The 13,635-nt window shown below is 43.1% G+C and overlaps 2 protein-coding genes across 13 annotated transcripts in view; both read left to right on the top strand.

The window, feature by feature from the left end:
- akap6 (A kinase (PRKA) anchor protein 6) overlaps positions 1 to 6,192 on the top strand; it is a 136,421-nt gene extending 130,229 nt beyond the window's left edge. For all 11 annotated transcript variants that reach the window (XM_047337714.1, XM_047337712.1, XM_047337711.1 and 8 more), the window contains 2 exons: positions 986 to 1,066; positions 2,437 to 6,192. In XM_047337714.1, coding sequence (XP_047193670.1) covers positions 986 to 1,066; positions 2,437 to 2,481 — 126 coding nt within the window. In that variant the 3' untranslated portion in view covers positions 2,482 to 6,192. The remainder of the gene's footprint in view (positions 1 to 985; positions 1,067 to 2,436) is intronic.
- The window catches only part of LOC118286489 (alpha-tectorin-like), a 475,374-nt gene that overhangs the window by 202,617 nt on the left and 259,122 nt on the right, over positions 1 to 13,635 (top strand). The window lies entirely within an intron of this gene.

Below are 13,635 nucleotides of genomic sequence, written 5' to 3'. Positions count from 1 at the left end.
TCCTCCCCTTTACTTCTCCATCTCTTCTCTTCCTGTCCCTCTTCTCTTTCCTCTCTCTTCACATCTCTTCTTCTACGCTCCCCTCCATCCTCCTCATCCCTCTCTCCTCCCTCAGGTGTCCATGGACGGCAGGATTTGCAGACTTCTCAGTTTTTCAGTTAGGAGGTTCAGGTCCACAGAACAACATCAGCATAATTACTATCAGTCAGATATTATTAGGATTCATCAGCGAAGAGCTTTCTCTTCCTGCGCCGATCGTTCAATTCGTCTCATCGCTGAATTAGCGCGTTTGTGCTCTTGTCGAAGTTTTTCTATTTGCTCATGCAAATGAGTTTTCACCTGCTCTGTGGAAGACGAGCGCGGTTCAGCTGAAGAGGTTTCGTTTCCCTGTGTTTTGTTTCACGTTGGTGTGATATTCTAACATGCATCAATCTTCTGTCAATCACAGACAGATTCCGGTTTTCCAAACTATCCACTAACACTCAGAGAGTTTCCACACAGCCAAAAAATTCAGATATATGAGGACGAGAAAACGTACCTGATTGGTAAAATGTGCTTTCCATCCTCTTCGTAGCGTTCCATGGAAGTCCCGTTCCGTAAACCCAGAGTTTTCTTTTTTCTCTGATTTATTTGAGATATTATTTTCATTATTTTTTTTGTGTGGTTAATTTTTCTTTTTGGGGGAGATTTTTTAAATATATATCTATATATAGATATATAGATATATATCTAAATATATATATCTTCTGCTTTTGAGAAGTTATATTTGATTGTTTTGTTCAAATGTCATATTGTTTAGGTGAAGAAGAAGAAGCCGATTACAAAACAAAGACAGGCAGAGTTTTGATTTATTCTTCTCTGGTGAAACAACGATAACAAAGTGTGATATTGTTATTTTTTTGGATTAACTTCCATGTGACGACTCCGCGTTTCTATCTCGTTTTTTTCTCACTCCGTTTCTTTTGTCTGTCCCACCCTCCGTCAGGTGAGCTCCCAGCCGGCTGTCAATCAGGCCACCAGAGCCGCTCAGGGGCGGAGCCAGGCCTCGATGAGGAACCCCGTACGAGTGAGTTTACTTCCTCTCACAATCACGTCATTAAGTTTTCCCTCACATTCCCGCAAAACTTTAAGGAAAAAAACAACAACATGTTAGATAATGCTAACTTTTCATAATGACATCGTCATGACGTCATTCATACCATGTGATGGTGAATGATTGGTCAATCTGAATCAGATTTAGACCGTGTCTAGGTTAACGCATTACTAAACTATGTGACGTCCGCAACGACTCGCTGACATAATGTTTTTCTTCTTTTCCTTTAATTAATGTTTCAAACAATAACAAGTTTAGACAATAACAAGTTGCCATGAATTATTGTGTATATATGTATAATAAAAAATGAGTTCATCATCTTCTCTATTTTTAAATGTATTTATTTAATTTTTTATCAAATCAAACCAGGAAGCTGCAGAACACAGACAAAGATCATCACCAACACAATGTGTGTGTCTGTGTGTGTGTGTGTGTGTGTTTGTGTGTGTGTTGTGGCCACCCTATGGGCGCCTCCAGGGCTCAGCAAAACCTATTGCCCCCTTACTACACACACACACACACACACACACACCCCTGAGGGCAGGGCATAAAAGTCCAGGTAGAAGCTCTGACAGCCCAACAGCTGCAGGTTAGACAGACATGTTGTTCACTCACACACACACACCAGAGGACAAACCTGCATACACACCCGCCTGCAAAGACATACACACATCGTGTACACACACACACACACTCAGCGCATGTATACCCATGACAAAGGAGACACACACACACACACACACACTCATATCAGTGATGCGTACAGCTGGTCCTGACCCCCATGGCGTGCCCCAGTCTAGCCCACCTGTTCACACACACCCACTGTTCTCACACACACACACACACACACACACACACTGTTCACAGAGACACCGGTGCAATTAAAGCAATCGTAAATGCGGCTCATGATGTGCTCTGTGACCCAGACAGCAGAAGGTCTGCAGCAAAACACACAGGAGAGTGTGTGTTTGCGTGTTTGGTTTGAGCTTCGTTTTCTGGGAAACTTGACGCGCGCGCACACACACGGGAGGAAACTGTGAAATAAGAGAGACACGATAGGAGATGCAGCTGCAGTTGAATAATTAATTTGCATTTATGAAACATAATCCAACTAAATTTCACACAAAAACCAAAAACATATCAAATAAAAAAATCACAATAAGGTCGTACAAGTTGAATGTGTGAACATGAAAACAGGATTTTTAAGAGAGAAGTTATTTAAATAAAAACAATGATATAAGGAGAAGAAAACTAATTTCACAATATCTCCAGAAAATTAATAGATAGAAAATAAGACAATGCATCTCATTCAGACTAACCTGTTTCTCTCTCTCTCCGAGCAGAGACTTCCTGTGTTGGGAGCTGGAACCTCCAGGATCCAGCTGTAGAGGAGGGAACTCCCTCCATCTCCTCCCCGCTGAGCAGACCTCTCTCCTGGGCTTCATCTCTGCGGCCGCCTCCTCTCTGCTCCTGGAGCTTTTCACACACTCGTCTGAGCGGAACTGAGAACCGGTCCGGTCGTTTCAGGGTGAACTGATACTGATCCGGTCCGACGTGGGACACGGGGCGACGGAGTCCAGTCTTCAGGGTTTAAAAAACACGGAAAATATGTGTAGAATTTACATTTAAACAAAAAAACTGTCTCAGCTTCATTAATAAGAGGAAAAGTATGAAGTGTACTTATGTCCAGTAATTTAAACTGATTGATTGAAAACAGCACACTGAGCTCAGAGTCGGGTCGAGTGTCAGGTTCACCGACGAGTCACGAGTTGGATATTTACACGTCGTATCTGTTGCATACAAAGAAAAGAATCTTCCTCAGCTCCATCTTGACATCAGCTTGTTTCACCGTCACGGTTTGATCCACTTCAAAACAAATACGACGCTTTCAGGATTTCACTGGAACCGTTGAGCTGCACCAAAGCTTCAAGTCGCGCGACGCTCTTGACGAATGAGGAACAGGGACTCGTTGGCTCTGAGGTGATGGAATCAACCCTGGATGCTGCTGCCGCCGCTTTACTACCTGATCGACACGTCGTCACTGTTGTACGTTCTGAGTTAGTCTGCTTCTTTTAAAAATGTATCTAGACAAAAATAGTCAAAGTCAATTATGGGGAGAAACAGAAACAGAAAATTTGCCTGATTGTAATATTTGTAATTTGACGTACAGAGATTATAATCGCAGATTAAGAGACAAGATACAAACTTAAGGTACAATTTAGAACAAATGACTGGAAATACAGAGGCACAAGAGCAGCAAACGATAATTTTTTTCACATTTCTTGTTATTTGTAAAATGGAACGGGGAAAAAATTGCAACAAATCCTAATTCTTATTTTCCCTATTCTGCTTATTTTCTTGTTCTATCTCGATTGACACTGGAAAAAATATCAAAATGATAAATCGTTTAACCAAATATTGTGGCTTCCGAAAGTTGGTCCTAAAGTGAAAAACAGACACGTCTTCACATTGTCATGATTGATTATTGCGTGTCGATTGATTGATTTCATCAACTTTGGGGACTGACAACAACTTTTTTTTATAGCCGCTGTTGGTTATTTTTCCATCAACTGACCAATCGCTTTAATCGATAAATCTGTACACCCCGTGGTCAAATGAATAGTTTCACGTTCATGAAAAGATTTGAGATGCTTTTGGAGGAATCATTGTGTTTCTGCAGAATCTGTGACCGAAGCTGTTTCCATTTCATTCATCTGTTTTGGATCTAAACTCAAGATTTCGTCCTCCTGAAATGTGACGAACTGTAGTTTTCAGTTTGTCTCAAAGTCAAGACAAACTGAAGACTTAAAATTCATTTCCGGGAGCTACCTCTGAATCCTTCTGCCTCCGCTGGAACACAAAGCTTTGGCCGCTCTGCATGACGTCATACTGTATCTCACTGTCATACAGTAACACACCTGTTATCCTACAGACTATACGCTGAAGTGTCGTAGCACAAGTAGCATGTTATGTCCTGACACTAAGACTTGGTCTTTAGCTATAGAAGATGTCAATATTCATATTAATACGCTGTGACTCGGCCTCTCGACAGTCGTGGCTCTGGTACACGTTCGTCGTCCTGTTGAGTTTTTACATCTCATGTTGTTTGACTCAGTAGATAAACTGTAATATCTGCATCTCACAACCAGAACCTCTACGATCTGCATAGAGAAAAGCTGACGTGAAGAAATATTTCAAAGGGAAGGAAGAACTTTGAATTTACAGATGTCGTCAATGTTGACGGATACAAAAAGCTTATTGAAATTAGAGTTTAATAAAAGTTGCAAATACTCAAACATATTTAAAAGACACATTTGCATCAGCATAGCCGACTTTGTTGAGCTTAGTTGTGATCAAACACAAAAAGACCAATAAGTCGCTATAACTCCAATAAAACTATCACAGTGAATGAAATATGATCTTTTTGGAGTTGAGAACTTCTGGATTATCACTCGACCTTTATCTGGACTTTGACAGTTTGTATTTTTGTCACATCTTTCCGAAGTGGAGAAGCAGGAAGTCAGAGTTGGAGAAGCTGAGTGAAAGTCGCTATTGTATTCATTTCATTTGAAAGACCAACAACATTTTGTACCAGTTTCAGAAGAAAACTGAACATTACGAACAGGCAGCAAACTTGGCTTTAGGTCAATTAAAGATCTACAACTCGTTCTGCCTGTAGGGGGTGCTGCAGCCCCCTCAGCACCCCGACTTCCATCGTCCTTGCTCAGAGGTGTTTCAGAAGGGAAGTCAGTTTCACTGTTTCCCTGAGCATTTAGAAGTCCTCTGCAAACATTCATGGTCGGTCCAGTTGGTATTTAGCGATCCGTCAACCATGTTAGTATCAACTCCTTGGTGGAAAAGTCTTAACATTTTTCTAACTTTAGCGATTGACGAGGTTTTGTCTTGTGCAGCCGCAGTTGGTGGCGCTGTGGTGAATCTTCTGAGCACCAGAACCTGCTGGTTTTCTCTGAGGTCTACGAAACGGTGTCCTTCCTTTTCAAAAGTCTTCTCCAACTGAATTCGGAGAAGACAACTGTTCAGTCGCCAGGAAGTAGCCGTAGTCGTGGTCGTAGTGAGCGTGGTCCTCTGTAGAGATTACTCTCCTTCAGCAAAGTTGATATGAACCTCTTCCACATCGCAGAAAACTTCCTGATCGAACCATTTGTTTTCTTTCAGAGTTAGGGATCACTCGATCTCATTGGGAGTTGCTAGTCTTGAGCTACTGTTGAAATGCGGAGTCCCTTGAAATAGACTGAAATTCTGTGTCCAGTCGTCGTTTGTCCACCCCGACTGATCCCATCACATGGTGCATTGTTGGATATACCTGCTGCTGCGGTGGTGGAACAAGTCAATGTGCTTAAAAATGGAAATATGATCCAAACCCATTTGGTTTCCTCTCCTGTAGCTCGACCTGACAACACGCTGAATGGAACCTTTTCCAAGTCGAGGGTTGAACAAGGTGCCCAAAAATTTAACAAATACAAAAACGACATCTTTATCTATGCAACACGACCAAAGTTGGCAAACGCTGAAGTGTTGTTGTTGTGTAGGCGTTGAGGTTTGATCACTGATGACAAGGACGTGTGTTGTTGATACTGCTGTATGTTCACCACGACTGTACCATGTATTGTTTTCTTTTTTTAATTTCCTAGACGATGATTAGCTGTGACGCCGGGGTTCAGGTTTGGCGTTGAGACGGGTGTGTGTGTGTGTTTGTCTGTGTGTTGACAAATTAGGGATTGGAATCTTTAAATATAATTGTGTGCCTTGCTCTGCTCTTCCTTCTACCTTTTTATTTAATGAATTAAAAGCCAATGCTTTCCCGTTCAGCTGATGAAAACATGCAACATAAAGAATCAGAAGATGATAATGTGAGGTTCATGTTGAGCTTGTGTAAATATTGTAAAAGGTGTGAAACCTTTGGTGTCAAATCTCAGAGGGAGGAATGCTTGGTGTTATTGTTTACTCATGTATGTGACCTGTGATGTGAAATATCTTTATTAGTATTTGGCCATAAAGAGCTTGACTGCATGGATCCTGCTAACTACAATGTAAAACCAACTGTTGACCAATAAACTGAATTTATCGGGAAAACTTCATTTGGACGTTGTTGTTGTTTTTTATGTTGTTATGACGTACAAAAATGTGAAAATTTTAAAAATGTAGGGCTGCAACTAACAATTATTTTCATAATCGATTAATCTGTCGATTTGATTTTACTGTTGCCTGGAAATCTTCACCACCAGTCCCAGTAGAAAATCTGAAAGTGAAAATTGTAAATAAAATGAATGAATACTTATTTGCTGTTACCCAACAGACAGCAACGGTGGAATCCACTGGTTGTTGCTGTTAAAAAAGGGTCTATGAAGTGTTAATGAAATATTAGTCAACTGCCAGCATCACCTGCCACGATATTTTTTCTTTTATTTATTTATCTGCATTTCAAGTTGTGGACACAATCCCCAGTTGGAGTAAACACACTTTCAAAAAAAATCAAAGCTGCAGATCTGAAATGTTCAGCTATGATGTTGTCGAGCCCCCAATCTTCAGAAATACACCATTAACTCTTTTTTTTTTGATCTTCCAAAGATTTATTTTTTTGCCCTTAATTAGACCCGTGTTTTCCCACTGCCGCCGCCCGTAGTCAGACAGAAAGATTTAACTCCCGCAGAGATGAAGCACAATTGAAGGCTGAAGAGGTTGATTTGATATGATGATAAACACAATCTTTGGCGGAGATATTACCGAGCGTTGAACAATGTTTACTTCATCAGACGAAGGTCAGTTTGTGAAAGAGGCAAATGCTGCTAATGACACAGAGAAGATTGATGGATGATGATGATGAGGAGGAGGAGCCACAATGTGGTGTTTGCCTCCGCTGGACGCAAATCAATTTGTCTCTGATTGCTCCGACGCTCCTTGATAAACATCCGTTAAGAGCCGAACCTAATGAAAAGTCTCTTTTCACATCAAATGGGAAAAAGTTTGTCGCTGCAGCTTCCCCAATATATTCCACCAGGCTTAAACATTTATTGTTGTGAAAGAATCAGGCCTCGACATTAATAAGTTTTGCTGTACAACTGACTGACTGTGATGCCTCGCTAGTGGCCCCTACAGGCCACAGTGCTCATCACAGCCACAAAGTGAAAGTGTTGGACAGAAAAAACAACATATTGATGTATTTACTGTCCCTAGTTTACAAAGGTTTGTCCCTGCTAGAAAGAATCAACAGGGTTCATCCTCTGGGGATCAGGATTGTGACTGTGTTCGACCTCTTGCTCAAACATGTGGTCAACGACATCACCCATGACCCCTTCTCTGACCGTGATGAGCCACTTTGCAACATAAGAACAGACGTCACCTGACTGAGTCTGCCTCCTCACTCTCGGTACAGGCCACAGTGGTTACCTGTGGCTTCGACTGCTGCAGCGCCCCCCTGTGGCAGAACTCCCTCCCTTCAGGCACACATGGTGCAGAAAGTGGCGGCATGTCTAGTCTTCAATCAGCCGCTCTGCGGCTCGTCAACGACCTCTGGTGACCCATCGCTCACAAAGTTCTTTCTCCAGCGGTGGGAAGCTACGACCAACACGTTAGCTCTTGCTTTGCGAGTTAGCATGCTAAGCCACTAGCACCAACCCGTTTCGTCACAGCGGCGTCAAGTAGTAGCGCTACTCAGACGACATTTTACTTACCTCTTGTCATGTCACACCTGCAGCGACCATCACCAGAAACCACGTTTAGCTTCAGAGAAACAAAATATTTAAGGGCAAACTCCCAGAGAGTTCATAAGAGATAAACAAATGCTTCTGTCACAGCTCATCAATGTGAAATTAAAACTTTGATACAGAGTCTAACGCCTGGCTCAACGGTCCACGGGCAGAGTATAATGATCACTTCCTGTTCCCCGCCCGACGCTCTGCACTGCATATTTAACCGTGGTGACACTTCCTTCCTTCTGTCAGCGGATAAAAAAATATATAAAAAAGCAGTTAGCTGCAACAAAACACACTCCACATTAAAGCAAATTGCTTCTTGCGATTGTTGCCAGTGTCTCATTGTTGCGTCGCTCTTGGTCGGAGCTGTGATGTTGATTGTGGCTGAAGGGGCCTTCAGATGACTGATAAGCGTTGATGAATGAAAATGGAAATGCTTTTCAGCATTTCGCCTTCAAAGGGAAATCAAATAGTGAGGAAGGAGAGAGGGGGGGTGTAGGGGGGCGGGGGAATACTTGCCTTTTTGCAATTAACAAGATATGTTCCTTTTTTTTGTGGTCAGAAAAATGGAAATGGCTTTTAAGGTCGTAAAGGTCGAGCGCATCCAAGCATGGTGGCTCTGCAATTACTCTTCAGGCAGAGGCCTGATTGGGGGACGGGCGCGAGGGGGCGGTGGGGGTCCGGCCGCGCACCGGCGGTCAAATTAACGAGACGGCCGGCTCCCTGTTGAAAAGATCACATGTGATTACCGCACATCAGACAGACAGAGCGTTCAAATTATCTCCTCGCTCCCTGCGAAGTCAGAGGGAAGAGGGATAAAACGTGGACGGACAGATTAGTTAAAGGCTTCAAATGTCACAACTCTCACTGTCCACAGCTTTGGATGGATCCCATCGTCCTCCGCTCGGCGGGCAGCAGCAGGAGGGCGGGCATGAGGGCGGGTGGCCGGTCCGCAACGCCAACCAGACAAACGGCTGCTCTCTGACATCATCAAGGACGTACTGGACATCATTAGACTCCTCTGGGAATCTCGTATCCGTTGTACATTAAGTGAACTCCTTGACAATTAATCAGACGGACTTCTGTTTACATTCTACTGAAACATTGAGGTTTTTGTTGAAGGGCGTGGCCTTGAACTTTGATGTTTCGCCAGGAGACAGGAAGTTGTTGCATTTCGAGTGTACAAACTTCTGGACCTGAACACATCATCATCATCATTATTATTATCATCATTAAAAAATTAAGATTAAAATCACAATCATTAAAAAATAGAGGTTTGAGTTTAAGAGTTTTACTTTAAATATCAGATCCTGAACGTGACGCGTTTCCTCCCCACGACATCATGTTCATCAACCCTCCGACCGTCCGGCCTCCTCGTCCTCCAGCAGGCGAGTGAGACACTGAGCGGAGACGTGACAGGAAGTCATCAGTGCCCGGCGCCACACCGACTCAAAGTTCCATTTAAAAAGTATTTGTATTATTACAATACGCTCAGAGGTGGAGAGACGTGTTTTAAAACCATTTGCGTCGGTGTTGAATGGAAATGAGATTCCAGTCTCTCTCTCTCGGCTCTAATGATGTTGGTGTCGCGCTGCGGAGAAAAGCCTCCGCGATCCGTCTTTCATCTTCCTCCCTGATGAGCAGCGAGGAGCCTTCCCCTGATCACCGGCTGCACCCTGATGTACTTTAAGTTCCGCGAACGAGAGGAGAGAGAAAATGTAAAAGTGTAGATTGAAAACGGATCTGCTCGTAAGAGGATCTTACATCAGGGGGGATGTGTATAATATGATACGCAGAAGTCATCAAGGGTTTGTTTGATCCATCGGCCGGTGGCTTGACATTGCTGAAGATGAGTTTCGCTTTTGGCGGCAGATCGGACGGTCGGAGGTTCTGGGGATTGTGGGAGTTTCAGTTTTTCCTCCTGGTCTGAAAATCTGACCCCAATTCTAACTGAGGTCACTAAGGTCACAAGCCTGATTTATAAACATTTCATGACTAAAACCATAGATAAAGATATGATTTTTTAAAGGCTGTTAATGGTATATTCTGATTAATGACTGTACGTATCTTCTGTTATAAATGTAGCCTCTCACTCAACTCCCACTTTGACACAGAGTATTAAACACACTTTTTGCATGGGAGATGAATCGGTTTGAGCTACAAAATACAGTCATATTACAATTCCAGGTGCATGACTCTGAACAGGGTGCAGAGAGGCCCGGTTAGCTAATAGAGTAGCTAAACTGCTACTGTGAGCTATAAAGCTACAGTGTGCCATATTTAGAAGAACTTATTCACAGAAGTTGAGTATATTGTCCATAACTCTCTGTTCATATATGAGTTAAATATAGTTCCATGAGGTGGACCCGACCTCCGTGTGAGTCTCCATGTTTCTACGTCCTGTTGAATACGGTTGTTGAACTAAACGCTCCAGAATACGTCACATTTACGTTGAATTTTCTGACGCTGATGGAAACAGGAAATGGAATCAGCGGTGCGCCGCCATAAAGTGTCCCCTGTCGGTCGCTAGGTTGGTTGCGGTTTTACACTTTACCACCAGATGGTGCCGGAAATCACAAAAATGACACACTGGGTTAGTTTAACCATAAACTTTATCATAAAAATGACAAATACAACCAAATTATTAGAACTTGAATGAGGAAAAAACGAAACATTTGTTTTCCCTAAAAAGTAAAAACATAAATGCACAGCTAAGGGCTCAGATCAGTTGGCCGATATATATATCGGTCGAGCACCAGTGATCATACATATATGAACATAGTTACGGACAATATATTCAATTTGTGTGAATAAGTTTCTTCTAAATATTACACACTGTAGCTTTAACCCCAATTGGAGAATTGTCAGTACTCACCTGTTCCATGGAACGTCGGTGGCAGTGACAGTCAGTTCGAAGCGTCTGTCCCGCGGTTCAGCTGAGTGACGAAGACAACCGCTCCTGACGAAGGTTCCATGCAAACTGTGTCCGAACTCCGAAAGAACAACAGTCCGTTCTCTTCCGGTTCCGCGATAGCAACAAGCTAACTAGCTAGTTAGACTGCTAACAGCTAGCTCTATTAGCCACGTTCACCACTAGCGGCGTTTTAATAAAGTACACGCTCTTAAATAACTTCCCCGGATCTTAACTTGGGCGGAACAACGTAAAGTTACAGGGTTTAATAACGTTTCTCCTCGTGACGTCTATCTTCTCTTTTTCGCTCTTCCCTCCCCGGGGTCTAGTCCCGCCTCTCTACTAATCCGGTAGGTTCCCATCCTCGTCCCAGCTGGACGCTGATTGGTCGACAGTAACAAACTGACACCTGTTAAACCAATACACAAACAGACAACGGACCCGATGAGTTCAAGGTCCACATAAAACATAGGACATTTCATACACATTGCCGAAATCCTTTTTTTTTTCTTTTTTTCTTTTGCGTTTTTCGACCGCGGCTCACACGTGACGTCACCTGATCAACCCCGCTCACCGCGACGAGCCGGAAGTAGCTCCACGTCGAGCGGGACGCGTGTGTTTGTGGAAACTGTTCTTTTGTTGATTCGAACCTTCGAGTGGCGGAAGATGAATGTGACTGGAGCAGTTTCCTCTGGACTGAGAACCAGACTCTTCACACCTGAGCAGGTAAGACCGCACGGGGTTGGTCTGCTGTCGTTTTGAATTTGGTTTGTTTTGGCCTGAGGTTGAAGCTTCTCTATTGATGTTTTGATATTTGATATTTGGTTTGATTTTGAATGTGGTTTGGTTTGGTCAGTGTGAGACTGTGAGCTGGTTTGATTATTTTATTTTATTCAACTTTACTCTTATTATACTTTACTTTACTTGGTTTGGTTTCATTTGGTTTATTTGATATGGACCTACTGTATGTGTCTGACATAAAGATGAATCTTATCATATCCTTTTATGATTTGGTCAGTGTGAGATTGATCTGGTTTGGTCTGGTCTGGTCTGGTTTGTTCTGGTCTGGTCTGGTTTGTTCTGGTCTGGTCTGGTCTGGCTTCTACAAGCATATTCATGTGTAATATTAGTCATAATAATAATAATAATAATAATAATAATAATATCTAGAACATCGCTCAGTAGAGCTCAAACTTCCACCAAGGTCTGGTGACTCACAGAATCAGTCAGTTAATGTGTCTGATTGTTTTCATCCAGATCCCAAAATTATTCTCGGGGTAAAAATTGGTGGAAATGTCAAAAACGTTCTTCCAGTTCGATCCAGTGTGATTCAGCAGCAAAACATCTTGCAGCTTCAAAGATCTGTGAAAAGTTTCTGAGGAGTGACAGTGATGACAACCTGAAGAGCGTGTGTGTGTGTGTGTGTGTGTGTGTGTGTGTGTGTGTGTGTGTGTATGTGTGTGCGTGTTTAATATGGATTTAAAGTTTTTTTGTCCAGATTGTATTTTCACATCAGTCGTCAAAACGGATTTAAAAAACACTTTGATACGAGACGGCGAGAGGCCAAGAGCCGAATAGATAAAATCAGTGATGATGCCAACATCAGCCGGAGACGCCGATAAATCAATAGTGTGTGAGAGAGAGTGTGTGTGTTTGAGTGAGAGAGAAGTCGAAAAAAGCTATAAAGTTGATGTCAATGAAATCTATAATTAATTATTTGCATATGGAGTGTGTGTAGATTAGTGTGTGAGCAAGAAAATGAGCGTGTGTGTGTGTGTGTGTGTGTGTGTGTGTGTGTGTGTGTGTGTGTGTGTGTGTGTGTGTGTGTGTGCGCCTTCAAAACACTCCATCTGTAATTCCTGGTAGCAGTTAATTCATCATCTGTGTCGGGGCGTCCGCCGGCGTTTAGGACTAATATATCAGCTTCCATTACGGAGCCGAGGCTCCGGCTTGACCTCTGACCCCAGTCGTTGGGGGAATCACAGCCTGACCCCTGACCCCATCCATCAACGCGGAGGGGAGAGAGGGAAAATATTAAGAGGCTACAGTAACATTATTAGGATTACAGGGGCAAAGAGATTCAGCTGTAATCATCATCTTCAGGCTGACGGGGCGAGAGGCTGTCGCGTGGCTGCCTGTCTGTCTCTCTGCCTGTCTGTCTCTCTGTCTGTCTCTCTGCCTGTCTGTCTGTCTGTCTGTCTGGCTGTCTGTCTCTCTGCCTGTCTGTCTGTCTGCCTGTCTGCCTGTCTGTCTGTCTCTCTGTCTGTCTGTCTGTCTCTCTGTCTGTCTGTCTGTCTGTCTCTCTGTCTGTCTCTCTCTCTCTGTCTGTCTGTCTGTCTGTCTCTCTCTCTGTCTGTCTGTCTGTCTGTCTGTCTCTCTGTCTGTCTGTCGCACTTTGTGTCTGTAGATGATGTCGACCGGAAAGGCCGAAAAAAAATCAAAGGAGGAAACAGAGATGTAAAGTTTAACAGACGGACGTTCAACAGAGACGACGAGCTGCCGCCATGGTGTGTGTGTGTGTGTGTGTGTGTGTGTGTGTGTGTGTGTGTGTGTGTGTGTGTGTGTGTGTGTGTGTGTGTGTGTGTGTGTGTGTGTGTGTGTGTGTGTGTGTGTGTGTGTGTGTGTGTGTGTGTGTGTGTGTGTGTGTGTGTGTGTGTGTGAATGACAAAGATATTTTTTCTTTTTGCTGTAACTGTATGAAAGGGATTTTGCTGCATATGTTTCATGGGGAAAATAAATCTAAGTTTTCCTCTGGTGAAAGATGGTGTCGTGTGTGTGACATCCTGTCGTCAGTCAGATAGTCGTGACCTGTGACCTCACAACCTCGGCAGCTGTGGTGCGAACTGAACAACTTTGAAAGTCGTGCTGTGTGAATTTATTTTCCATTTATTTCACAAAGGAGCAGCTGCATGAAAAAA

This window comes from Scophthalmus maximus, chromosome 15 (genome assembly GCF_022379125.1).
Source record: "Scophthalmus maximus strain ysfricsl-2021 chromosome 15, ASM2237912v1, whole genome shotgun sequence".
Lineage (NCBI taxonomy): Eukaryota > Metazoa > Chordata > Actinopteri > Pleuronectiformes > Scophthalmidae > Scophthalmus > Scophthalmus maximus.
Note: the sequence above shows the minus strand (reverse complement) of the source record. Positions and strands in the feature narration are given on the sequence as shown.